The sequence below is a fragment of the Ceratotherium simum genome, chromosome 7, assembly GCF_057802395.1.
Source record: "Ceratotherium simum simum isolate JZ-2026a chromosome 7, ASM5780239v1, whole genome shotgun sequence".
NCBI lineage: Eukaryota > Metazoa > Chordata > Mammalia > Perissodactyla > Rhinocerotidae > Ceratotherium > Ceratotherium simum.
Window position 1 is genome coordinate 67,919,628 of NC_141906.1, and position 27,748 is coordinate 67,947,375.

At 49.3% G+C, this 27,748-nt stretch overlaps 2 protein-coding genes across 11 annotated transcripts in view; one reads left to right on the forward strand and one right to left on the reverse strand.

The window, feature by feature from the left end:
- The window catches only part of RNF214 (ring finger protein 214), a 63,486-nt gene extending 42,284 nt beyond the window's left edge, over positions 1-21,202 (forward strand). For 3 of the 8 annotated variants that reach the window (XM_004427281.3, XM_087433732.1, XM_014785129.2), the window contains one exon: positions 683-8,905. In XM_004427281.3, the coding sequence (XP_004427338.2) occupies positions 683-748 (66 nt within the window). In that variant the 3' untranslated portion in view covers positions 749-8,905. Of the gene's footprint in view, positions 1-682; positions 8,906-20,948 lie in introns of those variants that run through there. The other 5 variants (XM_087433728.1, XM_087433734.1, XM_087433729.1 and 2 more) reach the window with 4 other exon arrangements.
- BACE1 (beta-secretase 1) lies at positions 1,269-27,341 on the reverse strand. 3 transcript variants are annotated; one of them, XM_004427274.3, is made up of 9 exons: positions 26,636-27,336; positions 11,585-11,673; positions 9,854-10,070; positions 9,217-9,354; positions 8,375-8,509; positions 7,311-7,412; positions 6,802-6,951; positions 6,376-6,547; positions 1,269-5,711 (listed from the first exon to the last, which is right to left on the reverse strand). In XM_004427274.3, the coding sequence occupies exons 1-9, from the start codon at positions 26,894-26,896 to the stop codon at positions 5,470-5,472; spliced, it is 1,506 nt and encodes a 501-aa protein (XP_004427331.1). In that variant the 5' UTR covers positions 26,897-27,336; the 3' UTR covers positions 1,269-5,469. The 3 variants fall into 3 exon arrangements, with proteins under 3 accessions (XP_004427331.1, XP_014640609.1, XP_087289864.1); XM_014785123.2 differs by lacking the exon at positions 1,269-5,711 and having other exon boundaries at positions 6,104-6,547; positions 26,636-27,338; XM_087433738.1 differs by lacking the exons at positions 1,269-5,711; positions 6,802-6,951 and having other exon boundaries at positions 6,104-6,547; positions 26,636-27,341.
- Positions 27,342-27,748: the final 407 nt, after the last annotated feature.

Genomic DNA, 27,748 nt, shown 5'->3' on the forward strand with positions numbered 1-27,748 from the left:
GGACTGGATAAGCAGTTCATACTAGAGCACTGATAGGTCACTTTCTTGGAAAACTGACAATAAGATATGCATATCTAACTGCTGTTTCAAATATAGCATTTTCAAGAGACTTGCTTAGATGAGAGGAAAGGAATAGGGAACCTGAATATGAGATTAGTAACTCCGTTGACAGAATAGCTTGAAGGCCTACCTGTTAGAGGTGATCTTCACAAACTGACAAGTTATTCCTCTCATTATGTTACCAAGCAGAGTTAAGTCTCTTAGCAACAGAGATGATTCCTTTTTACTATTTTGTTTTTCCAAGAGGTAAAAACTGAATTTACATCTAAATTATTGGTATGGGAAAATCCTGAATATGATTTGAGGGTGGTAGATATTAGGAGATGGAAGCTCATCTCAGCCTAAATGGATCATAAGGAGCAAGCCTTGATATTCAACAAAAAGCAGTTTCACACCATTATTAGCTGATTGTTCATGTTCTCTGTGAAAAGAACAGGTTCACCTGCTCTGAAGATTGTTTTGGGGGTAAGAGCCAATGAAATAGCCCTTCTAGTCCCCCATGTGAAGAGCGTTTCTGACTTAGTATACATTCATTAGACCTGTTGAACCTTAATAGCTCTCTCTCCCATCCTTCCCTCCATCTTTCCTGATGAACCTGAGGTATATCTTTCTTTCTTTCCAGTGTATCAAATTCTGGGCCCAGACCAACACAAATGACACTTGTCCCTTTTGTCCAACTCTTAAATGACGGAGCTGACTGGGGAGGAAGAAGAGGAGAAACTGATGTGAACAGGAAGCGCGGGTTCAAGATTTCTAAAACTCTATATTTATATAGTGACATATACTCCTGCCATGTACATTTTTATTCTATAGGTAATGTGTGTATAGAAAGTCTGTATTCAGATGTTCGTAAATGAAAGTATGTATATTATGCAGAAACAGTCTGTCCCCATCACCTTGCAGTTCCTTTGGGGGATGCAGATTGTAGGTAAGATGATGTTTAGTTTGGCCTTGAAATTATGATATTCCTGCCTAGGGCTGTTTTCAAATACATGTAAAAACCATCTAGGAAGCTGCTGTTGCTCTGAGGCCATCCTGCTTTGATTTGGCTCAGCCTCTAGTCCATTTTCTTAAGGCTCATGTATGCAGATTTGAACCCTGGTGCTCACCTGCTGTCCAACCAGATGCCTTGCTTACCGAAAGCCTCCAGAGGCTTTGGTGTTGTTCTAGCCACTCTACTCCGAACGGATAAAATGAGACTGATTGAGAAAAAAAAAAAATGTAACCCTAATAGTTTCTTTTCATTGAATATTTTACTGTGTTAACACTCATTATTTGTACATAGACGTTAGGTTTACAGAATATTCTGTTTTACGTCAGCAAAATTCATAATCCAAGAATAAGAACATAACCAGGTCCCATTTCCCCCACACCCCCAACAAACTTCTGTCCAGCCTGCTTCCTGGATAGTCATTCCTTTAGAAACTAGCACAACCCACAGGTCTTTCCTGGGCCAAGCCATCCCTTGCCCCTACTAACCTGGCTTCTGATCAAGCTCTGACAGACCAACCTTGTGAAGTTCTCACTTCTTCTCCTTCACTTCTGGTCTCCAAGTCTAGCTAACCCCCTTCCTCCCTGAAGGTTAAGGCAGTTGGTTCACAACCAAGTTGTTTGGTGACCTTGGGTGAGCTCCAGGCAGGCACTAGGGTGAGGAGATGTCTGTGCAAAATTTCTTTCAGAATGATCTTGGAATACTGAGTTTTAATTTTTGAAGCAAGAAAGCTGTGGGGAACATGTTTCCTGTCCTGGGAAAAATGGAGACCAAAGTGATATGATGGGAGGTTGGATTTTAAGTTTATAAGTCACTTGTTCTATGGATAGCTATCTGGAACTAGATCGTTTTTCCACCTCTGCTTAGTGAGCACTTCTGGTTTTTATTTATTTATTTATTTTTTGTGAGGAAGATCAGCCCTGAGCTAACATCTGCCAATCCTCCTCTTTTTTTTTTGCTGAGGAAGCCTGGCCCTGGGCTAACATCCATGCCCATCTTCCTCTACTTTATATGGGGTGCTGTGCAGCATGGCTTGACAAGTGGTGCGTCGGTGCGTGCTGGGGTTCCAACCCTGCGAACCCCACCCCCAGCCGCTGCAGCGGAGCATGTGCCCTTAACCGCTGTGCCACCGGGCCGGCCCCAGAGCACTTCTGGTTTTTAGATTTATGCCTGGGAGAGCTGTGACTGTATTAGAGCTTCGAATTTTTTCCTATCTTTTTATTTTTACTCCTACAGGAAGTGGCTTTAGCTCCCTTCTCTTTTGGAATTAAACAAGTAAAAACTAAGTGTTAATCAAAAAAAAAAAAAAAAAAAAGCTCCAGGGGAAGGACATTATTCTATTATCAACAGCTGAGTTTTCCCCATTCTGGGACCTGGAAATGCTTACTGGCACTAGCAGTACATATCAGGGTAGCAAAGACTTTTCCTTTCAGCTCCAACTAAACTCGCTTCTGTTTTTGTTACTCTTTCCCTCTTTGTCTTTCCTTCTTGCTGTCAGCTCATGGACATATTCCTTCTCTTCTCTTCCCTTACTTGCCTGGGTTTATTGACTGGCATCAGTGTAAGGAGCCCGACTTCACGGGACCTCATTGGCATCTTGTAGGGTGATTGAAATGGCCTGAGTACTCCCCGCTTAGAGGTCAGATGACCCACTTTCTTTGGTTAATGAAATATTAATGTCTCCAGTTTGATAGGTGTCATGAACAGGGAATGTGGCAAAATGGAAGACCAGTACCTTTGTTCTTTTCATTTGAGGGGACTTATTTTTAATCTTGTAATCTTAAGATTTTTATTTCCCCTCAACTTTGTGGCAGCCTTTGGGCTACCTGCAATATTTTTCAGTATCTTCTGAAAATTTAGAAATGAGAAATGGGTATAAAGAACATTCTGTTTATTTTTCACAAATCTTTGAAGCCAAAGGAGTAGAGAGAAAAAAGGAGAGTATAGGAGGCTTAACTGTTTCCTAGTAAAAGCCCCTTGAAAGCCAACTATAGCGGGAGGACGGGTGTTTTGGAGAGTTGTGCACGGGAGCTGGGGCCTCATTGTTGCTCCTCTCTCTCTCTTGTTCAGGATCAATCTGAAAGCAACACTGAAGCCTTGGCTGCCCTTGTTCTCCTTTCCCTGTGTCCACTGGCTGCTGTGGTAAAAGCCATGCGGACCAATGGGAAAGGCCCCTAATGCAGTGAGTGGAGTGGGACAGTCATTTTTCTGGAGCAGAGTTTAAAAAGAGAGATATATAATACATATTTTTACAAGCAAGAAGCTGTCGTCAAGATTTTTTTTTTACACTTAGAGCTCATAGTTTCAGGGTAGAATGGAAGTAACTGTAAAAAGAAAAATAAGTACCAGTTTTCTCTTAAAAAAGATAGGACAATGAGACTTACTAATGAAGGGGTTGAGTTTTATGCCCTGGAAAGAGCTGGGAAAAAGCCAGTTTTCCCCAACATGGGTAGAAATTATAAAGCAGAATGTGGCATTTTCATTTCATGGTAGCAATTCTGGAAGTTTATTTACACAGTAGGTTCCGAGCTGGAAGTGGACAGTCTCCAGTCTTCCTGTCGGTCTTTGTGGTTATGGGGTGTTCCCAGTCAGCCAAAGCAGCACCAGGTGCAGTGGGAATGAAGAGAACCCAGATAAAAACTGTGACTCAGTATTCTTGTTTTATTGGTTTATGGCTTGTGGGCAGCTGGCTGAGGCCAGGATCTCCAGAGGCCTTTTTTGTATTTCCCTCTCCCTCATCAGGTAATTCCACATTCAGCAAGTCCCATACCTGGAAGCAGTGTGTTGACCAGATAGGAATAGGATCCAGCGGGTATACCATGAAAATTCAGCTCTTCGTGCTAACACTGGTATCATAGTCGACTGTGTTAGAACTGATAGGGAGGAAATGAACTTGGTCCCCACTACGTAGCCCAAGAACCAGCCTGGGAACCCAAGTACTATTCGAAGTGGGGAGTAGAGAGTAGGATACGGGAAGAGGATGGCCTCCATCCAGGGGCTCTTGTGGTGAAAGAATTAAGGAAGCCCTGAGGCTGCCATCCTTGCTTCAGGCAGCCTTGATAGTGAAGGCGATGATGTAGAGCCAGAATGCCCTGTGTTCCTGACACTCGTGGTGTAATACTAGTGCCCCTGTGGGATGCCTTAGCCAAGTAAATGGAGGGACATTAGAGAGGGTGAGAGGGCAGTGAAACTACTCTGTGTTATGGTAAGATCTTACTACTACTTACAGCTGATCAGGAAGAAATCCAGGCAGAGGTACAAGGCATCAACCCTATACCTGCTGGATGAATCTTCAGGATTCTGCTTTTGAAGATTAGGTAGGAGAGGTCTCCTATCTATTCTTAGCACCTCAGCTGCAAAGCTCCAGAGGAATAGGGATTTGGGGGAGGGAGTGAACATGTAACCAGGAAGACAAAGCCCAGCCCTGCTGTGTTTGCTGTATTCCAGCTGCTTTCCCACAGGGCACCTGGGACTTAGCGGGGTTGGGGTAGTTCAGTGCTGCCTATCATATGTAGAGTAAAAGGTTCAGGTAGGGACAAGTGGAATTATTAAGGTAGAAATTTGTTTGTTGGATGGAACCTCTTAGTGGGCACTTTTCATTTAAGAGAGCTAAATAGAGCTTTTTGGCTAAGTAAGCCCTTCTTCCCATCTCACTTTTGGTCAGGCTGCAACCACAGAGAAGAAAACATTGGGAACCAACACCCATCTTACGAGATGGGATTCTGTCTTGGAGATGAAGTCTAAAACTGGGACTGGCGAGTGGGCATGTTTCTGCCTTTCCTAGCTTTGATCCCAACTGTTCCCTGTCTTTGCACTGCCTCTCCTCCTCTTCCAACTGCCCTGTTTTGTACAGATATCCAATCTAATTTTTTGTTTAATTGAAGAGAGGCAGTCTTTGCACCGATGTTAGGCTTGTTTATACAGTCCCTGTCTCTAAAGCAAATAGCAAACTGTGCATCCTCTCCTGCTGACTGTGGCCAGCAGGGAAACAAGATTGGCCCTTTCTCTGCCAGGGTTCTGCAGAGACACACACGGGGGTAACCTGGGTGTGATGCCACTACTTCTGGAACTAAGAAAAGAAGAATACTTCAGGTTAGAGAGTCAAAAGGGATGGTGGGCAAAGGTTCAGAGCTGAAGTTTCAAGCAGCAGAATTTTCCCAACTCAAGTTTGAGGTGACCAAGAATGTTCCCGCCACCAGAGCGCTTCTTTCTTCCCTCTCCTGTTTCCTACAGGTGCAATCCCTGTATCCCACCTTGCCAGCTTTTCCTTCTTTTCTGTCAGGCAGAGGCATTTGGTGGGTGGGTGAGGGTCCTGAGGTGCTATGGCCACAGGTGCCATCTGTGTCTCCTACTCATGACCAAAGTGAACCACCCAGATGTGGTCCAGGGGAATCTCTGTCTTCTGCCCATGGATCTCCTCACTTCAGCAGGGAGATGTCATCAGCAAAGTCATCGTGCTGATGGCGCAGGCAGCGGAGGCAGCGCCACTGACACACCATGAGGCAGAGTGGCAGCATGAAGAGGGCGCAGATGGCAGCCATGACATAGGCTATGGTCATGAGGGTTGATTCATCTGTCTGTGGAATGTTGTAGCCACAGTCTTCCATGTCCAGGGTGACAAAAGGGCCTTCCACCGCTGCTGTCCTGAACTCATCGTGCACTGGAGAAAGGGCAGATGGGAGTGGGCAGTTCTCGTTATCATATAGCAGTTTGGATTATACAACAGAAGAACTTCCTGATAGTGAGGCCTTGAACTTAGCCCCTGAGGAGGCTGTAGAATCTCCTTCCTTGGAGATATTTAGGAGCAGGACAGAAAGCCAGTGCTAGGTGGAGGCCTGTCTTTCCTCCCAGGTCGTTGGGAGCAACAATCCTTTCCTGTATATCTATCCAGTAGGAATGATACCTAAAAGTCAGTAGTTCTGAGCTGATCAAAAAGCCAGCCCCATATACATCTGGTAAACTTGCTGCTGCTGAAATCCAGTTGCAAGACCCTTCCCCCATTCTGAAGTAGCATTCAACCTCTTTACAACAGCTGACAGGGTCACTATAGGCTCAGCCTGCTGCCCTGGGATCTAGAGCTTGCCAAGGTGCCGAGAGCAGGTCCTGCTCTGGGTCTCCAACAGAGGTTACCAATCCAGGCAGGGTCACCATCCCAGGCAATACAAAAAAAGCACAGGCACTGACACTAGCTTGTGCAGAATATGTTGACTCTGGCTTGAGGCAACTGTTACGACCTCCCACACCGACAGGGCCCAAGTGTCCTAACTGCTGGACAGGGAGAACATGCATAGACTGGCCCACACCCTCATCCCCGGTGCTCTCACCATGGCAGGCACTGACAGCAAAGCCAATTCGTTTTCGGGCTCGATCAAAGACAACGTAGAAGCCCTCCATGATAACAGCTCCCATAACAGTGCCTGTGGATGACTGTGAGATGGCGAACTTGTAACAGTCGTCTTGGGATGTGGCCACGTCTTCCACTGGCCGCAGGTATTGCTAAGGATAAGCAACAAAGCGTGACAGTGTGTCTTCCTCAGCCCATCCTTCCCCACCTTTGCCTGTAGGCCCTTAGGCAGCTCTTCCCTTTGTCATCCCTGAGCTGTGAGGGGTTGGTTTTTCCAAGAGCCCTTGACCACTGGACACTCATCTATTTTGTCTTCCAAATCCTGAGAATCCATGCCTGTTCACTATCTCCCAATATGTACTTTGTCCTCTTCCTGGGATCCCACTGACTCAGGTTGGGGACGTACCTGTGGAAGGATAGTGATGCGGAAGGACTGATTGGTGACCTCCCCCATCAGGTAGAGTGAGATGACTGGGAAAATGTTCCAAGGGGTAGTGCCTGCTTGCCAGCACACCAGCTGTTCCCCGAGCCAAAAACCATCTGGGAACTTCTCCGTCTGTGTTGGCAAGAAAGGGATAACCATGAGGGAACAGCCTCTTGCACCATCTCGCCTTTCCCATTTTCAGATAACACTCACTAGGCCCTTGATTTGCTTTTCCGTGGACTATCCAAACTGGGGAACGGTAAGCTGAAACCCAAGGATTAGAGGAAGAGGGCGGGAGAGTGAGGCCAAAACTCTCTACCAGGGGGATTGTGTGATGAGCAAACTTAGGCCCATAAAGGAGAATAGTTTTAAGAGATCTAAGTAGAAGGATCTAAGGGTAGACATCTTGGTTCTTGTTGAGGAATGTGAATTTCCCGGACTTCCTCTGACACACTGTCATCTCTTGTACCCCTGTCCTTAGTCCCACTGACCGAAGAGGCTGCCTTGATGGATTTCACAGCAGCTTCAAACACTTTCTTGGGCAAACGAAGGTTGGTGGTGCCACTGTCCACGATGCTCTTGTCATAGTTGTACTAAGAGGGAGAAGAGAAGGTTAGAAGAGTCAAAAGCCTTTTGATGCCAGGCTCTGGCCAGACTTGGAGGGGTGAGTCTGACTGCTTGTAGTCCTGCCTGGGTTGGCATCCTGGCTTTGCTACTTCTTAGGTGGCAAGTTACTTAACCTCTGTGCCTCAGTTTCATCATCTTTAAAATGAGGATAATAATAGTACCTACCTCAAAGAGTTATTAAAGGATTAAATAAATTATTACATTTGAAGCACTTAGCATGGTGCCCGGCACATAGGAAGCATTCAGTAAATGTTAACTCTTACTATCGTGAGTGGGCAGACATTCTCCAAATCTTGAAAATAAAAATACTTTGTATAGTGCTTTAAACTTTTTATAGTACTTTTATATCTAGTCTAATTTAACATACATTAAGAACGTAGGTAAGCAAGACCCAAATGGTTTAGCTGCCATGTATTGGGTACCGCTATGTGCCAGGCGCTGGGAGAAACCCTTTATTCATTTTCTCTACCTTCCTCAATCTTTGGAAAAGCTGTTTTTCCCTCTGTTTTGCAGGTGAGAAAACTGAAGCACAACATAGTAACTTGCCTGAGGGCACTTAGCTGGTAAGCAGAGCTAGAAACCCAGGTCTTTCTGACTCCAAAGCTGGACTCTTCTACCATATCACACTGCCTCGCAGACGACTTGCCCAAGGCCATAAAGCAAGGCTGTGAATCAAGTTCTGATACGCTTTTTTCCTTACTAGACCATAAGCCACGTGGTCCTGTGAAAGTGCTCTGCCAGTCCCTACCGCAACCTCAGGTCCTGCTATGTGACCATTAAGCTCCTGACTGTTCTAGGCGCAGCCCCCAACCCTTTCCGCAGGTCCTGCACCTCTGCCTCATCCTCCCAACCCCATAACTCAGGGTCTGACCTCACGCTATGTTGCCTCCTCCTTTACCTCTCCCTGGTTCTCCCTTGGTTTTATTACCTCCTTGCAGTCCATTTTCAGATCCTGTCCATTGATCTCCACCCGCACAATGATCACCTCATAATACCACTCCCGCCGGATGGGTGTGTACCAGAGGCTGCCTGTGTACAGCGAGTGATCGATACCCCCAATGATCTAGGGAGAAAAAGAGGCAGGTGCACGAGTGTCAGCACAGAAGGACAGCAAGTCACCCAGAAAGCAAGCAACAGGATCAGTAATTTCTGGGGGTGGCAAGGCCTGCTATAGATCACCTTTCTCCTCTGCCTGCTTCTGATCAAATCATGCCCCAAAGTTGTTTATAGTTTCTTAAATGTGTTAAAAATGTGTTCGGGGGGGAGACTTTCCAGGATTTTTAATTATTTCTTTGAGAATCACACAGCCCTTGATATAAAGTTATTTAAACCTAAACTGACACAATAAATGTTGAATGAATGATTATTTGCTTCTATTATAAGTTTGTCTCTGCTTGTTGGAGATGGAGCACCATTTGCCATTTGTCATAATTAATTAATAAATAGACTTTTAAACTGCTTACCTCTCTACCCTCTGATCATCAGACTAAATAATCTTAATATGAGAAGTCTTATTTTCATTTTCTTTGAAATTTTCCTAATCATCTCATCCTTTCCAAGTTTACTATAGGTGCCTCAAATCCTTTCTGGAATAATGCAAGGAAGGAAAGAAGGGAAAAAGAAAAGTGGAGTGGGGAATATAAAGAGGCTTCTCTTGATTGTAGATAGTGGAGCCCAAGACTGTGGTATAGCCATGGGGTGGGGTGGGGGGGCAGGTGGTACCCATCTCTGCCCAGTGCCTGGACCTCCCCTCTCCTAGGATCTACTCACCATGCTCCCTCCAACTGAAGCCAGCACTTCTGACTGGTTGAAGGGGAAGCCAGCACCACAGAGCTGTAGGGAGAAGAGGTTGGGAACGTGGGTCTGCTTTACCAGGGAGTCAAAGAACGGCTCCAGGGAGTCATCGGGCTGTGACAGAAAGAGACAAGGAGTGAATCCTCACACAGAGGGCTCTAATAGAAAGAGGCCTGCTTCCTGCCGAAAGTGGAAGGCAAGAGGAAAAGCCTGGGGGATGTTCCTTGGGAAAGACTATCTTGAGGCACTGAGATTTGGCAGAGAGGGTTAGCAAGAGACACTGGCAATGCAAACAGGAAAGGTCTATAGGATCTTTGATCCCCATGTGCTTAACCTGTTTCAGATTGATGGGGGCCTCTCTTATTTTCTTAAAGATCTTAGAGTATAGAAACCACAGTCTGTTCCTGTACCTATCACAGCAACTCTCACTATAGTTCTGCCCTGTATAGGGATGCAATTCAGACTGCCACCCTATCCCCCTGTTAAATAATCCTTTAAACTGAATTGTTCCCCTCCCTTAGTTCCCTCCCCTTCTCTCTCCCAACTCCGTCGCTGTGTAGCATGCAGTGTGCAATGTGCAGACATAGTGTCTAGGGCTAGGCCTTGTTCTCACCCTGGCAATCTCAGCATAGGCCAGCCCCAAGATGCCCTCCCAGTTGGAGCCATTGATGAAGAACTTGTCTGATTCAGTGATGGCAGCGATGTTGGCACGCACAGTGACGTTGGGGCCATGGGGGATGCTCACCAGGTCGGTGCCCAGCTCCCCCTCCCACTTGCCCTGGGTGTAGGGCACATACACGCCCTTCCGGAGGTCCCGGTATGTGCTGGACCTGTGGAAAGGAGGCAGAGTTCTGTGGATGCATAACCACAACACCTGGTGAAGGGATCCAGCATCTAATCTACTCCCAAATGTGAGACCTTATCTCAGGGGTACCCTACATAAGGTAAGGTGCTTTCAGGCTCCTCAACAGACCATCCGTAGATCAGTCACCCAGAACAGAATGTAAAGTGACCTTGCAAAGAGATGAGGGAGCCATTGCTGGGGCTCACTCTCCTGTCTCCATAGCTCATATTTCTAGATCTTGAGCTCAGGCCCTGCGAAGAACAAGCCTAGGCTTTGTGTATTATGTCTGCTGCCACTGAAGGGACAGCCAGTGGGCATCTCTTCCTCCCCCCAACTCCGTCAAGCTCCCAGAGAAAAGGAGCCATTGACTCTTGCTGCCTTGGGACCTGATGGTACCATCTGAGTGGTAGAGACAGTGCCAGGTGGCGTGAATGTGGAACCTCTACAGCAAGTTCTTCCAAAGCAGGGATTTGCACAAGCATCTCAGCAGGGCACGTAGGTATTACACACCACTTGTGTGAAACATGCTCATCAACACATGACACCCCCACCTGTGTTTAATCATGCCCCTAACCAGGGCTCGTGTGTGTGTGTTTGTGTGTGTGTGTATGGGACTGGGATAAGAATCCAGGACGAATTCCCTTTCATTGATTCTGACCACACCCCACTCCCTGACTGCTTTCTCTAGACAGGGAAGTTAAAGGGGAAGGGGCCTAAGAAGGCAGGAGATAGGGAAGGTGGCTTTGGCATCTGCCTGGAAGTCCAAGAATAGGATTTAAGCCTCTACTCACATGTTTTCACACACAGGGAAGCCTCAGACATTAGATGTCCCCTCTGCTAAGGGCTTCATCCCTCACTGCCTCTCTTACCTTAAAAACCCACTTCAACCCTCCCTTCCACCAGTTAGTTAAATCCAGCTGGGGGACCTCTGGGTGGTATGGGGAGGCATTGTAGCTTTTCGGCCCTGACACTGGTCCAGGCAGTGGGATCTATGGCAGGCTCTTCCTTCACTTCCGTGAGCTGTGCAAAGCCACTGGGAGTAGCCCACGGGTGAGAACACTGCAAAGGGGGCTGCCGCTGCAGCCCGCTCCACCTAGACTTGGTGTTGTCAGAAAACTGAGAGCCACTGAGGGAGTGTGGGATGAAGTCCACGCCTCCCCACGCAGGCAGAGAGAATGAGACCCCTGAGATGGCTCTGAGAGCTTTGGGGCTGCTCTCCGTCCTTCTTTCCCTCCCACAGGAAGCTGCCCTGCCGCAGTACTGAAGAACATCCTGGCTGCCCCTCAACTTACCCTCTACTAAAGGAGATAGTACACCTCCTCAGATCCCTGTCTCTCCACTCTTCTCTCCTGGTCACTGTTGCCTTCTTTTCCCATCCCCTTCCCCAGCAGGAAGAAAGGACCTGAGGAGCTAGTCTTTCTCCCTGCAGCCCTCCCCTGACCCTTCTTGGCCCTGGATCCTTGGGAAGGTTTCTTCCCTCCAGCTGTCCCCAGGACTCACAGCTGCCTCTGGTAGTAGCGATGCAGGAAAGGGTGGGGGGCAGCCCCTACTGCAAAGTTACTGCTGCCTGTGTCCACCAGGATGTTGAGCTGTCAGAGAAAGGGGAGAGAGAGACGTTATTGACACGAGGCCCTGGACTCACCACCTCCATCGTCCTTCACCTCACCGGCCACGTAGTCTCCCTTTGGGACGTCCAAGGTGAAGCCTTCACGACGCTGGACTGGACAGGCTGGCATGTGCTACTACCATGACCACAGACAGAACAGGGGGTCCCGTGGCATCCTCTTCATGGCTTCAGAAACCTTGTGTCTGCTTCTGTCTTCTCTGTAGAGTCGTAACATTTTCTGTGTCATCAGAGCCTCATTCTCTCTGTGCGTGTATGTGGTCTCCATTCCCGTTTCTCTCTACCATCAGCTCGCCCTTACTCACGTTGTGTACCTGTCTGATTCTGTCTTCAGAGCTTGCCCTTTCCTCTCCTTTTCTGGTTCTCCTAGGAAGCATATCACTCAGCAGGCAGCCTGGCTCATCCCCTCCAGCTCCGAGCTATTCTAGGAGCTGGCATTGGCGAGGGGAGCTGTGGGGACCAGGATGGCACGTTGGTGCCCACGTTTCTGACCCTGCCTGCCAGAATGTGGCTCCCCATGAAGGGCTCCCCTTCTGTCTCAGAGGTGACATAGACCTCTGAGTCCTACTGTCAGAAATAGTGGGGAGCTAGGAACCCTGTATGATGTCCCATCTTGTCAGGGCCCTGGTTTTGGCTAAATGAACACGGACAGGTGTCTCCTTGGTTCCTTCTCCTAGCATCTTTTACCTCGTCCCTCCTTCCTCCTCCAGTGGCCTGACCCCTCTCTCGAGTGAGTCCAGAGCCATTTTTTGAATGCCTACTGTACCCTCAGAGACAAAAAGAGGAAAGGCCCCTGTCCTCAGAAACACCGGGATCTGTAAAGTGAATCCTCTCTTGCCACCACCTCAGCTTCTCCCCTGACCTCAGGGCCCTTCATGTCTGTATCCTCTCTCCTCCGTGCAGTGAAGTCAGCTGACCTCACTTTCGCTGCAGGCTCTGACCTTGTCACCCGGGGCAGGTCACTGTGCTTCTCTGGGCTTCAGTTTCCTCCTCTCTACCAGATCCTCTCGCGGCCTGTGGCTCCTTCCTGCTCTCAGTGGTCTTCTGTGGCTCTGCTGACTGCACCTCCCCCAACGCCCGCTCAGGCTTCCTGGCCTCCCCGTGTCCCCAAAGACTGCTCTCTGCTGTCACCCCAGCCTTCCTTCCCAGCCCCCACTCCTGGCCTGGTGCCATCTCTCTCCCTGCGCTCCTTCCCGTGCTCTCCCCCAGCCCTTCTCCGTGGTGTCTGAGCAGCCACCAACTCCAGATGCTGCACTTTCAGAGAATCAATAGAACTGGAGGCAAAGCAGTTCAGATTTCAATCAACCAGGTTAATGATTAAAAAGGCTGCTTTACCCACCTACTCCCCAGGATCCCCCTCCCCCACCTGCCAGGACTCTGTTCCCAGTACTTGGTCGGTCTCATATTTACAGAGATCCTTGCTGTCACTGGACCCCCCAAAAAAGAGGGTCTACCCCACAACACTGGTCCCCGTAGCTGTGCGAGGGAGAACTACCTGGAATGTGTGTGCCCGGCTGGCTCTAGAAAAATATGACCACCTTTTACACTGGAATGCAGCTTTTATCTGGGGGCTCTGCATCCCAGCTGTTCCGGGCGCCCCCCTCCCACTCCTCTGCTCTCCTGCAGGCGGAGGAGCTCTCTCTGCAGGCCACTCCCTCCCCAGCCAGGAGGTCCAGTCACTCTCATTGCCCTTCCAGGCCCAGCCTTTCTCCTCGTCTGAGGAAGGTCTTCCCCTTCCACATAAAGGGGGTCAAAGCGGGGGAGGAATGACCCCCTCCACTCCCCTCCCCCTCTCTCTACTCCCCCTACTCCCCCCCATACCAGGAACTCAGGCCACCACTGCTCTCTCTGCCTCCCCCTCTCCACCCTCCACAAAGAAATGGGAAACCGAAATAAACAGTTGCCATTCCCCCCTGAGCTAATGTCTGACTGTCTGTTTGCCCTTTGCAGTGTACGCCAGCTTCTGAGAGGAGTGATTTCCGGTCCTGTCCTATGTTTCTAATGCGAGCCCCCTGGGCTGCTCCCGCAGCCTTTCTCCCCTTCCTGCGCCCACAGAGGCCTCTTACAGGGCAGGGGCCTTAGGCAGCTGAGCCACCGCACTCCTGAAACAGGGCAGTTAAGGGCAGCCTGAAAGAGGAAAATAAGTGGTGAAAGGGTTGCGTGCAGCCAAACCTTTTTAGCAGATGCCCTCACCTCTCATTTCACCCAACAGAAGCCATCAGATGGGACCCCCCTCATCTCCCACAGCCAATCACTGAACCCTGCCTGCAGTTGCGCTGGACAGCCCTTTCTCTCAGCTGTCCCTACTCCTGGCTCAGGAGTGGACTTCTACCTGGGCTTGGGAGACAATTCCCTCCTCCCTTCTCAGGCACCTTACCCTGTGAACCCTTTCCCTCAGGTAGACTGAACCATCATGCCAGCTCCCCACCCACCCCCAAGTCTTCCTATTGGCATTTACAAATGCTTCAGTCTCTTCATTAAAAAAAATCTTTAATTTCACATCCGCCTCCAGTTACCTTCTCTCCTCTCCCTTCACAACCAAAGTTCTCAGCCAAGCTGTCTTCATTTCTTCACCTCCCACTCATTCCTCAACCCATTCTAAAACTGAGTTGCACCTCTATCCCTCCCTCCACTATAAAACAGTCTTTACTACAGTTACCAATGATTTCATGTCACCAAATACCAAAGACATTTTTCAAATCAGTCCTCATCTTACTTGACTTCTCCGGAGCATTCAACATTGCTGACCTCTCCCTCCTTGAGACACTCTTCTCTGTCACCCCATCCTGTGATTGGCCTCCCTGATCATATCTTCTCTGTCTCCTTTGCAGGGTCGCTTCTCAAGCCTTGGGCTTTGGCCCTCCTCTCTCACTGAGACATCTCACCCATGGCTGCGGCTGCAGTTATCACCTACATCCCGACGACTCCTAAGCTTATAGCTCTAGCCTTGTCCTCCCCTTTGAGCTCCAGAAGCACATACTGAACTGCCTCAAAGATACTTCAAATTCAGGATGTCCAAAACTGACCTTACAGTCCTGCCCTTCTGTCTTTTCCCAGTGTTCCCTATATTAGTGAATGATGTCACCATCCATCTGTTCCATAAGTCAGCAACTTTGGAGACACCCTAACGCCTTCCTCTTCTTCACATCTCTTTCCAACGCATCAACGAGTCCTGTCCAATTAACCTTCTTAAAAGTCTCTTGAATTTATTCATTTCTGGCCATCTCTCTTGCCAGCCTTAGGCCAAGCTATCATCTCATTGTCTCATTTTGGAATATCACAATAGCTTCTCAACTGGTCTTGGCACGTCCACATTTGACCTTTCCACGCTGTTTCTGCGCTTTGGCTAGTGTGATCTTTTCAAAGGGCAAATTTGACCATGTTACCTTCTGATGTCAATGGTTTCCCTTTGCTATTAAAACAAAAACTTAAAGCTTGAACATTTCCTACAGGGCCCTTCATGCTCCGGCCCTACCTACATATCCAGCCTAGCTTGTCCCATTCTCCTCCAAGCCCTCTGCCCACCAGCTACCCTGGCCTCATCTCAGGTCCTCAAACCAGCCATGGTCCCTCCCGCAAAGGCTGGTGAGTGGTCATTCACTCTGCCTAGACCATCCTCCTTCCACCTGCAGTTTTGTCTGCTCATCTATCATCCTTCAGTCTAAGCCCAAAAGGACTTCCTAGGGGAGAAAGAGTAGGTCATATTCTCCTATTAAATAGGAGTTCTTCTATAGAACTTTCCACTCTGTAATTTCACACTGAATCTCACCGTCTCTTGTACCTAATTTTTAAAAAATCCCCAGTGTGTCCCTAGTGGGTATCATAGTGCCTGGCAATAAGTATTTCTTGAATTAGTGAATGGTTAAAGGAAAGAAAGGGGAAAGAGCTAATCTACCCTATTTTGGGGGTAAGGGAGGGATCCTTCAGTGGCTTTCAAACTGTGGGTGTTTTTATAGGTGTGGCTCTAGCTCAGACCTGCCTTCCTCTCACCAGACCCCCTGGTTTGACACAGGATGTGCATCTTCAGGCAGCCTTCGGTCCTGGAGCCATCTTACTTCTTCCTCATCCTTTGGGGCCAGGCCCACACAGGAGTCAACACGTAGCTATTGCCTATAGATGCCCAGGGGGCCGCAGCCTGGGGTCAGGGCTAGGTCAGTGCCAATCACTTAACAAACAAATGTGCCCCAGGAGGCCTCTGAGGGAAGGCAGCTTCATGGGAAGTGCTAACAAGCCCCACAGGGATAGGCACACCTGCTCGGTTCATTCTGCAGGCAAGGCTCCTCTGGAGGAGTTTTCGGTAGTAGATCTTGGGTGATAAGATAGGTATGGAGCAAGTGAATTAAGGGTAAGCTCTTTGTTCCCCAAATCCCACCTGTCTGGGCCCCAGCTCTCGCTTGCAGACAGGGATAACTCAGATTCTTCTGGATGGGAAGACCCCTCAAGAGTCATCTGTCCACTAGCCTGGAGAGACGGGGGCCCTTTCCAATTCTGAAAGATCTCTAGTTATTAAGATCCACAACCTCTCTTGGTAGCCTATCCCAGGGTCTTACCACTTTTGCAAGCCTCTGACAGGGGGCTTTAAGTCTAATTCTTTCTACTAAAGATGAAGGCAGTCTTCTTCCTTCTGTGTGGGTATCAGAGTTAATGGGGGAAGAGCTCTTATACTCATATATAACAAGCCTTTTAGGTAAAGGTGGGATGTAGAAGCCTTTCTTGCATTTTACAGAGGAGGAAACTGAGACCTAGAGTGAGTAAGCAACTTGACCCATCTTACACAGTAAGTCACAAAGCTAGGACAAGAGTCCATTGATTCTGACCAATTCTAAGTCTGGTCTGTCATCTCCTTGACCTTCCTGTCTCTCTCATTTGGGAAGGAGGTATATGGTAGATTGTTACACGAATGAATCACAGCCCCCTGTATCCATGCCCTGCTGAGACCCCTGTGACATTTTTTTTTTGTGTGTGTGAGGAAGATCAGCCCTGAGCTAACATCCATGCTAATCCTCCTCTCTTTGCTGAGGAAGACCGGCTCTGAGCTAACATCTATTGCCAATCCTCCTCCTTTCTTTTTTCCCCAAAGCCCCAGTAGATAGTTGTATGTCAAAGTTGCACATTCTAGTTGCTGTATGTGGGACGCGGCCTCAGCATGGCCGGAGAAGCGGTGCGTCGGTGCGCGCCCGGGATCTAAACCCGGGGCCGCCAGTAGTGGAGCACGCGCACTTAACCGCTAAGCCACGGGGCCGGCCCAGACCCCTGCAACATTGACTCTGGGCTTGGCCATGACTGCTTTGGCCAGTGGGACATCAGCAAAGGAGGAAAGCAGAGGCTTGATAAGGGCTTGTGCACTGGGGATTGGCCTTTTGGAATGCTGCCCTGAGACTGTATGTGAAGCAGCTCAGTCTTGCCTCCTTGAGGATGAAAGACTTTACGGAGAAAGAGGTCCAGCAGGCGCAGCTTTGTCCAGCCCCAGCTGACCCACCAGCTGAATGCAGCCACATGCGTGAGCCCAGGTAAGACCTGGAGAAGAACCACAAGCCACCCCACAGATTCCTGAGAAACAAAATGGCTCTTGTTTTTAGCCACCAAATTTTGGAGTATTTTGTTACACAACATCAAATAACTCATACGAAACTATCTGAATTAAGTCCCGAGATCCTTGACCTTGGGGGCATCTAAGAAACCATAGGTCAACTCCAGTGAACATCTCTCATCCCTTTTCTCCTTCCTCACCATGCTTCTTGTGAGGTTGCTCAATAGCATGATGCTTTCTCACCTCTGTACCTTTGCATATGCTGTTTCCTATGCCTGAAACATTCTCTCCCTGTTCTATTCACTTTTCTTCTATTCACCTTTCAAGTCACAGTTTAAACATCCTTTCTCCCAAAGGTCTTGCCCTGATGCACCCAGACAAGATTAGGTTCCTTCTCTTACAGATCTCAATAACACCTGTGCTTCTTTGTATGCCACTCACCAAACTTTTACTCATTTATCTAATGTCTGTCTGTCCCACCCACTACCAGCTCCACAAGGGTAGGGAGCACATTTATATCCTTATTGTCTAATTCTTACCTAGCTCTCAGTAGGTGCTCCTTAATGATTTTTTTGGGATATAGACACTTTATTTATTTTTTGAGGAAGATTGGCCCTGAGCTAACATCTGTTGCCAATCTTCCTCCTTTTTCTCCCCAAAGCCCCAGTAGATAGTTGTATGTCCTAGTTGTACATCCTTCTAGTTGCTTTACATGGGATGCTGCCTCAGCATAGCTTGATGAGTGGTGAGTAGCTCTGTGCCCAGGATCCAAACTGGCGAACCTTGGGCCACTGAAGCAGATCACGCAAGCTTGCTATGCCACTGGGCCAGCCCCCATGATGATTTTTTTCTGACAGTAATTGCCTCATTTCCTGCAGTTCTCTGTGACCCTACAGACTTTTGCTACTAATTCTCAGCTCTGGGTCCTTCCAAGGGTGATTTTCAATTTGGTACTGTGCATGGTGACGGTGACAACTGATGCCCACCATACCCACAAACTTGACTGAATATCCACCCAGTTTCTTAGAGCATCGTAGTGACTTTAGGACTTGTTGGTCCCAGACCCTTCTTTTTTTTTTTTTTTTTAAGATTTTGTTTATTTATTTATTTATTTATCTTCCCCCCAAAGCCCCAGTAGATAGTCGTATGTCATAGGTGCACATCCTTCTAGTTGCTGTATGTGGGACGCGGCCTCAGCATGGCTGGAGAAGTGGTGCGTCGGTGTGCGCCCGGGATCCGAACCCGGGCCACCAGCAGCAGAGCGCGCGCACTTAACCACTAAGCCACAGGGCCGGCCCAGGTCCCAGACCCTTCTGAATTAGCTTCATCTGCTTTCCTAAGTGGATATTCCCAGACCTGAGCTTGCCCAAGGCTGAGAGAAGGGGGCAAGGAAGGACACGAGGAGCCTAGAGTCAGTACTGGGAGTGGCTGAGGGCCAGCAGAGCACATAGCTCCTGCCTCAAACTGAGTCCAGCGATTGGGTCCTGTCCAGGTTCCTCCCACCTTGACCCAATCAGCTGACCCTCTGGAAATGGACTCCTTTCCCCGGACATATCCTGTGTCTTCCTTCGCTCTCCAGGCTGAAGCTGGCAATCAATACCTGGAAGCAAGCAGGCTTCCTGGTGTACCTTACTCTACTCTGGGCTGGGTTTTTTAAAGGAATCCCAAGGTGGCTGGGTCACCCCAAATGTTATCTAGTGTACCCTTCTCCCTTTAGACAGGATGCTCCATTTTCCCCAGCCCCAAACCCAGGTCCAGTAATATTTATCAGTGCTTCCTATTCAAATGAGATGATAAATGTGAATGTCAAAAAATATACATGTCTATTCTTAAAGAACAGATCTAAGACAATGGTTTTCAAAGTTTTTTTTTTAAGCGGAAGAACTGTATCCCAATCTTACACAAGATCTCAGTGTATCAAAGAGAAGAAAGCAGAGATGTTTTCTTTGAGGGAGAGGTTTTACTTCCTCTGTCTGCATCCCCTCCTATTGGTGGCTCTTGAGGCGTCTCTTTAGCACGTTCAGTCTCCATGGAACCCACCTGGAAAACCCCTGATCTGTGAGGTATCAAGCAGCTATTAGCTCTCTGCTTTTCATTGTCAGACAGTAAGTCCTTCCTATTGTCTAACCTTGACCCACCCATAGGTTGCAGTGGCTTTAATCTTCTCTGGGTCTGCCCTCAGTTGAAAAAGCAGCTGATCTCTGGCATAAGCCCATTTCCCCTCAAGGCACCTGGTTTATGCTCAGCATATAGGCTTGGTTGGTTGAGCCACTGGGAGATGCCTCAGTCACTCCTTGTGCTATTTGGCAAAACTCCACAGGCACTAGAAAAGAATAATTGGTGGGGTTCACCAACCCCGAGAGGCCAATCAAGGAGACATCCAGCCTGGACACAGTGTGGTTACAGTGGACAGCAGACAGGGTAGCCACAGAGTCGTAACAGTTCAGGAGGTCTGGTGAAAGGGGATAGGCTGGGTTGGGAGAGGCAGGGAGCTCAGCCAGTTTGCTCTGTGGCTTTTTCAGAGTCTGTGAGAAAAAAGACCTAGGAGTCCTGGCTCCCCCATGTCAGCCCTTAGGACTATTGATTCATCATTCTCCTCAGAGGGAGTACCTCCTCCTTCTCAGGAACCACTGGCTGGAGCACCTGCAGCAGAGGATGTGGTGGATGAGCATCAGTGAATGCTTCCCAGCCCTCTGGGCCCATCCTGCCATGGGCAGCTCAGGGCAGCTCTAGGACCCGAAAAATGGTCTGGGTCCTTCCCAGAACTCTCCACTGCCCAGGCCCCCAAGAAAGATGGCTCCCAGCAGATATAGAAGTTAGTTGTCAGGTATGGGGGCTTCCCTGAGAGATGTTTCTCTTCCTGGATTCTCAACCAGAATTTTCTGCTTAGCTCTTTATTGGAGATACCCAAGAAGGATTCCTGACCTTCTGTCTTAGTGAGAGGGCACAGTCTTTCTGAATGCCCCTCACTTTCAGCTGAACTCTTTCTTTCCTGACCTGGGGAGGCAGAGGAGGAGAAGTGTGTGAAATGAGAGCATGAGGGTCCTAGCAAAGTCCTATGTGCAACCTGAAGCCCAACCCCCGTCAAGCCAGTTGTGGTCTCAGGGACTGGGTAGGCAACTTACACAACTGGGATCTTGTCTAATCTTGCTTTGTCTAATTTGGAGGGTGGTTCTTTGAGTTCAGTGGTTTTCAACCTTTGTAGTACCAGAACACGAAAGAGAAGGGAAAGAAAGGCAAGGGAAAAGAAAAGAAAGAAAACCTGGAATTCCGCTGTATAAAAACCATAAAAGCTGAGCTATTCTGGGAGGGCTGGGAGATGTGAGGGCAGGGGGGAGGGGGGAGGGCTTGGTGATGGGAAGGGTGGAAGATCCAGAGTCTTGCCTGCTTACCTTTCTCCTTCACCCTGAGGTCCCTTTAGGGATCCCACAAATCACAATTTGAAAAACATTCTAGGGAGAGGGGAGGAAAACCACTTGGCCTTTCTTGGTCTCTGAGACCCTGAACACTCACAGTTTTCTACTTCTCTCAACATTTTCTCTTGCTCCCTTGATCCCTAGTCTACACCCAATATTTCCCTAATCGTTTTCCTCTTTTCTCTCCATTCTCTCAAAGAGCAAGTCTGTTTGCTAACTTGCCTTCTACAACCACCTCTCTGCAGGTGACTCCTAAGTCTACCTGTCCAGTCCTAACATCTCTCCTGTTTCCAGATCCCCATTCGCAGCTGGTTGCTGGATCCACAAGAATGGTCCACTGGCATCTCAAAGTCAACCAACATGTCCCAGACTGTAGAACCCTGGTAAGAACGCAGTATTTGGACGTGGAATCCAAAGACCTGGATTTGAACCTCTTCCTTAGCTGAGTAACTTTGGGCAAACCACTTAACCTCTCTGAGCCTCAGTTTCCTTATCCCCAACATGGACATGTTAATACCTATGCCTTGTAATTAAAGCAGAATAATAAACATGGAATTTTGGTGAACTCTATTGTGCTTTAAAATCTTGCTCCTTTTGCTGTGTTCCCTGGTACATACATAGTCAGAGGGGTTAAAAGGAGGGGAACCATCTTCTCTTTCCTCTCCCTCACCAGAGCAGAGAACACCTGGTGGAACCGACATGGGAATGCCAGCTCTCTGAGGACCTCTCCTTTCTGTCCTCACTGCCACCCCCTCTTTCAGGCCCTTGTAGCCTAACTGAGATCCTCATCTCAGACTCTAGAGTATCCAAGTTATCCTCCACACTGGAGTTGTTTTCCTAGGACCAATATTACACTAGACCCTTCCCCTTCTCATATGCTTACAAGGACTTTCTGCTGCCTCCAGAATAAAACCCAACTCGGCTCAGCCTCACAGCATCCCTGCCACAACGTCCAGCTTCTTAGCACTGCTCATGCCTCTCTTTATTTATTTATTTTTTAATTTTTTTCCCCAAAGCCCCAGCAGATAGTTGTAGGTCATAGCTTCACATCCTTCTAGTTGCTGTATGTGGGACGCAGCCTCAGCATGGCCGGAGAAGCGGTGCATCGGTGTGCGCTCGGGATGGAACCCCCGGCCGCCAGCAGCGGAGCACGCGCACTTAACCACTAAACCACGGGGCTGGCCCTCATGCCTCTCTTCATGACGTGTCTCTCCCCTCTCTCCAAATAGCCAAGCTTTCTCATCTTTCTAGGCCGTATCCAAATGCTACCTTTTCCAGCAAGGCTTTCCTAACATCCTGTCAGAAGTAGCCACTTCTTTCTCTGCACTTCAAGACTCACTGTTCTTCCCTTTGTACCGAATGCATTCGGTCTTGTATGGTATTTAGGTGTTTGTGTGTCTGTGTCTCACACCAAATTGTGAGCTCTCTAAGTGCTAAGACTATTACATTATTTTTCTCTTCTGCACACTGTAGGTGCTCAACCAGTATTTGTTAAACTGAATTGACTCTCAGCAGATTTCAATCCTAACAATAAAATCATTATCTGTATTTTGATATTGATGCTCATACCATTAAAATGAGATGCCATCCAGGGCCGGTGCAGTGGCATAGTGGTTAAGTTCGCACGCTCTGCTTCAGCGGCCCGGGGTTCACGGATTCAGATCACGGGCACGGACCTACATACCTCTCAACAAGCCATGCTGTGGCGGCACCCCACATCCAAAAAATAGAGGAAGATGGGCACAGATGTTAGCTCAGGGACAATCTTCCTCAAGCAAAAAGAGGAAGATTGGTAACAGATGTTAGCTCAGGGCCAATCCTCCTTACCAGAAAAAAAAAGAAAAATGAGATGCCATCCTTTCATTTAAGTGAAAAGAATGAAAACACTTTCTCCAGGAGCTGCAGTTCTGCACTTACAATTGCCCCTCAGCAGTTCTACTTAGCTGTCTTACACTTCATTCATTCATTCACTTGACGTTTTTTAGGTACACGTTCTGAGCCTGGCGCTGTCATAGATCTTAGATAAAGAGAAATAACACTGCAAAAGAATAAATTAAAAAATGTAGAAAGACGTTGTCTTTAAGAGCTTGACATTTTATGAGGGAAAAACACAAAAACAGTTATAATACGTTGCTATAAGTGTAGGAAGGGAAACATGAGCAGGTGTCATGGGAGGATGGAAGAGGGATGCTCATGATAAACCCTCTCTCTTCTCCCCCAAGACACAAAGGTGGGTGGCATGGTGTAGCGGGAAGATCAAGGGTGAGACACGGTCTCCGCTTACTGGCCTGCCACCTGGCCAATTGTTTCAACTTTCAGTTGCCACTTCTTTTGTTAGAAGCTATGAATGATAAGACTTTTTATCTATATTGCAGGAATTATTGTAAAGAACAAAATAATCTATGTAGAATATATTTTAAAACTTTACATAAACTCAACCATAAATACAAGTATATATTCGTATACCGCTACCACTAATCCATCCCCTCCTGCCAGCTTTCTTACTCCCACAAATGGTCTTCTTATCCTCCAATTCACCCCAGATCAGAATCTCGAAATCATCTTTGATGCCCTCTTCCTCACCCTTCACACCGTGTCACTAAGTCCTGTCCATCTGCCTCGTACTGTTCCTTGTATCCTCGTCTTCCCTTCCCTTTCCGTCTTATCCCTGCCTCATGCCATCCTTGTCGTAGTGCCTCACACTTGGACTTTTGTGACAGAGCCTCCTGTATCTCTCAGTCCCATTCTTTCTAAAATTCAGATGTCTCTTCCTAAACGATTGCTTTCTTTATGTCATTCCCCTGCACAAATAAATTCAATTTTCCCCTTATTTCTGCAGACTGAGGTCCAAACCTGATAGCTTGACATTTAAGGCTTTTGGCAGTTTGGCTCTATCTTATTTACCCAAACCTGTAACATTAACTGGACTGGGTTTCTCACTGTCTCCTGAGCAAACATGCGTAAGCCCAAACACACGTAACTCACTCTCTCATTCATGGTGGCCTCCTTGGTCTAAGGGGGTAGGGTGGGAAAAAGTGGACGTTCGCGTAAAGTGCAATTACAGTTTGGTGGGACAGGGGCCATTTCTCCACTGGGAATGGCTCTCCCCTCCTATCCATCCTTCAAGACCCTTCCCTGATTTTAGTGCCTGCTGAACACTTATAGCGCTCACTGTGCTGCTATAGATCAGTGCTTCTCTGTCTTGAGAAATAGCCTTGAGACACAGCCCCCAAGATTCTGACTCAGTAGGTCTGTGGTGGGCTAGAGAATTTACATTTCTTTTTTTTTTTTTTTTTTTTTTTTTTAAGATTTTATTTATTTATTTTTCCCCCAAAGCCCCAGTAGACAGTCGTATGTCATAGCTGCACATCCTTCTAGTTGCTGTATGTGGGACTCAGCCTCAGGATGGACGGAGAAGTGGTGCCTCGGTGCGCGCCCGGGATCTGAACCCGGGCCGCCAGCATCGGAGCGCGCGCACTTAACCACCAAGCCACGGGGCCGGCCCGAGAATTTACATTTCTAACAGGCTCTGATGACAAGTGTCTGGGACCTCACTCTGAGTCCACTGCTGTGGATTACCTTGAACTAAGTACACATACTTCCACATCCACTCAAAGCTCTTTGTGGGCAGAAAATGTATTTTCTGTCTCTTTGTGGATCAGCCCCTCTAAAACCCAGCAATTAATTGCCTGGCATGTAGAAAGTGCTCCCCAAGTTTCACTTTTACTCGTTGAGAGCACTCTGCCCTTCATGTTCTCACTTGGTGCTTACAAAAGCCCCACCAGGTAGGGAGAAAGGGCATCCTTCTTGCAGACTGCTGGGGAGAGAATCAAAGTCACTCCGGAGCAGGGACTGGCTGGCGTTGGCTTGGGTCGGAGCCGTAGGGAGTCCACCGAGTTGCTCTAATCGTGGTCTCCCTGGCACTGGCTCTTTGGGCTGGTGTTGGACTTTGAGCCCGCTTTCCCCTTCTCCTTGGAAGGAGTGGGAATGAACTGACATTTATTAGGCAATTACTGTCTGTCAATTTTTGGGCTGGGGGACGTATCCAGCATCCCAGGCACTATCTCAGGGGTCCAGGGAAGTACAGTTACTGGGCCCCACATGTGGTCTACACATGTAAAACACGGAAGCACAGAACACCCAAGTTTTTATGCTTCATTGCATAGCACAGAGGAGGCAGAAGTGGCCAGACAAGTTAGGAAGACGTGACTTCCTCTTTATTGGAGGTCAATCACTCATTCAGGTACATTGTTCTAGGTGCTTTCACCTATATACTCTCATTTAAGCCTCACAATTACCTTGCAAGGGAGATCTCATTTCACCCATTTTAAAGACAAGGCAATAGCCTCAGACAGGTTATATAATTTGCCCAAGGCCACACAGCTGGGGAAAGGAAAAGCTGTGGGTTGTAGAGCTGGAATTCCCGGTCTCTCTGACCACAAAGCCCTTGTTGGTTTCACAGCCCCATCTGTGTCCACGTCACAGGGTCTGTGCACAGTTTGCATGGCACATCAGTAGCAGAAATGAGAGTAGGTCCCAGGTCTTCACATCCCTGTGCTCCCTGACAATACCTGGCTGCTAGGGCCCTGGATTCAGGCTCTATCCTCACACTGATTCGAGACTGTTTCTGAGGAAGTTATGGTGCACAGGAAAGAGGGGGGTTCAGTGGGTGACATCAGGGCCTTGGATCAGCAGGGAGGTAGGCCTGAGTGGCATGGACCTAGGAAGGCCTGCTCCTGTCAGGTAATTGGGTGGTAGAGGTCTGTGTTTCTCTCAGACCCAGTGTAAGAGCTGTCAGGCAAGTCCAGGGAACTGTGGCTATTCCCTCTACACACAGACACACTTCCACCTTCACAGACCCTCCAAGGACAGGCCTCCCGGACACAGATCCGGGGGAGGGGGGTGGCTCACAGAGTCTGAGCTCACAGGCTCAGATTCAAGGTGACACACACCAGCACAGACAGAACCATCCTGCCACCCGTGCCAGACTCACCCACAGAGAAGGCAAACACACGCAGAGGTCAGCCTCGGCACCCCACAGAAGGCTACTCATGCCCACACTCCCACCCACTCACAGGGGCACAGAGGGTGCAACTCCTCCTACAAGGTAGCCTGGAGGACTGTCAGGAAGGATGGGGGAAGCTGGCAATGATTTCTCCATCGCTGCCATGCCCCCATCCCCCCGACCCCAGCACCTATCAGCTCATGGAAGGAGTCTTATTCTTAGAAGGGGTTCTGGTTCCTTTGCTAGAATTTGTCCTTTCCCCAGGCTCAGTTCAATCTCCTCTGGCCTGTGCTCAGGAGGCATGGGGTGGGGGAGGGGCTTGAAAGCAGAAGGCAAAGGGCGAGGAGGAGGTGGGAGAAGGAGGAGGGAGGGGCTCGGGGAAGGCAAGAGCCTGCCCAGGGCTTCTGGGCTAGAGAGGAGGTCAGGAGGAGCTCAGAAACCTCGCTTTGCTATCCCTCTGACAGCCTAGACAGTGGGAGAGAGGGGCTCACCCAACTCTGCCAGCGTTCCCGGTCCACAGGTGCTGGGAACTATGGTCAGAATCCCAGATTCCTGGAACACCAGAGGAGGGGAGACCAAGATCCAGAGTGGTGGGGTTGGGAGACCCAGACTCGGCCAGGGCTGACACCTGTTCATAGCACCCCTGTGGCCGAGACCATTCCCCAGGTCAGGCTCCCCCAACTGAAGTGTTTCTCTTGCCCCAAATCCTTACTGAGAGGGTATGTGTGTAAGATTGCAAGTAAGGGGAGGGCAGTCATACAGGGGGCACTGGGGAGCCTGTGAGGGGAAGGGAGGTGGAGAAGGGGAGCTTTGGGGATGACTTCTGCCAATGTGGTCCCAGAGGAAAGGTTTGAAAGAGGGTCCCCCCTGCCTGCACCGTCCAGCCCACGTTAGCAGGGGCCAGCATGCTGCATCCCCAGCCTGTCTCCCCTCTGATCCTGCAGGAAGGAGGGGAGGGCTGGCCTGGTGACCTTACCGTCTGTGGGGGGCTGCCCACGGTCATCTCCACGTAGTAGCCCTGACCGGACTTGCCCCTCAGGTTGTCCACCATCTCCACAAAGCTGCCCCTCCGGCCGGGCTCCTCCGGCTCCTCGTCAGTCTCCCGGGGCAGCCGCAGCCCCAGGGGGGCGCCTCCCAGCCCACTTCGCAGGGGCAGCCGGATACCAGGCTGGGTACAGTGGGCAGGCAGCACTCCCGCGCCCATCCACAGCAGGAGCCAGGGCAGCACTTGGGCCATGGTGGGCCCTGGCCGTCGGGCCCTCTGGGCTCACTCTGGCCCGCGTGTCCCTGTTGCCTGCCCCCAGCTCTGGGTGCCGGTAGTGGCTTCTTAGGAGCGTGAGCTGTGAGACATCAGGGCTCCGGAGGCTGCAGGCCCCTCAGCCAGCCCGCCGTCCAGGCTGTGGGTATCGGGCAGGAGAAATTCGCAGGGAGAGAGAAGGGGAGGAGACGGATCCGAAGCCCGGCTACATCTGGCCGCCGGCAGCCAGCCTCAGCAGAGGTCTGGGAGAGGACGGCTCCGGCCCCCCGGGGGGCTGGGAGGGGCGGGCATGGCCCGTCGAGGCTGGTTTCCTGGTCCTCCTGGTGGGTCGGCAGCGGGGGAAGGGGCAGGGGCTCTGGGCTCCTGCGGCTGCGTTTGCTGGTCAGGCCACCATAATCCAGCTCCCAGCTCCCAGGCAGGCTGGGGAGGCGGAAAGACTTGTGGCGGCGGCTGTCAAAGCCAAAGGGTTTTCGCTTTTCCCTGGGATCGCTGGGAAGTGTAGTCTTCCCATGGCAGGCAGCCCAGCTTCCGGGCTTGGTGAGGGGTCTGGGATGCCCTCTGCCGAGATGGAGTCCACCCTGCAGGACCCTAGCGGGAAAGGTTTCCTTGGCCCTGGCTGGGCAGGAAGGGCCATCAAGATAGAGAGGCGGCAGACTTCTCTCATTCTGTCAGTCTTTCATTCTGCATTTATTGAGCACCCACGGTATGCCAGGCACTCTGCCAGGTACTGGGGCTACAGAGAGAAATACAATGCACATGTACCACACAAAATGATGTGGCATTAAGGAGTAGGGATTTGGGGGACATCTAGGGGATCTGGGAAGACTCAGT

Coding starts and splice junctions, on each gene's coding strand:
- BACE1 (XM_014785123.2), bottom strand. CDS start 26,896: ATGGCCCAAGTGCTGCCCTGGCTCCTGCTGTGGATGGGCGCGGGAGTG. Junction 9,355..9,853: donor CCTATGCTGAGATTGCCAGG/GTGAGAACAAGG, acceptor TTTCTGTCACAG/CCCGATGACTCCCTGGAGCC. Junction 8,510..9,216: donor CTTCAGTTGGAGGGAGCATG/GTGAGTAGATCC, acceptor TTTTCTCCCTAG/ATCATTGGGGGTATCGATCA.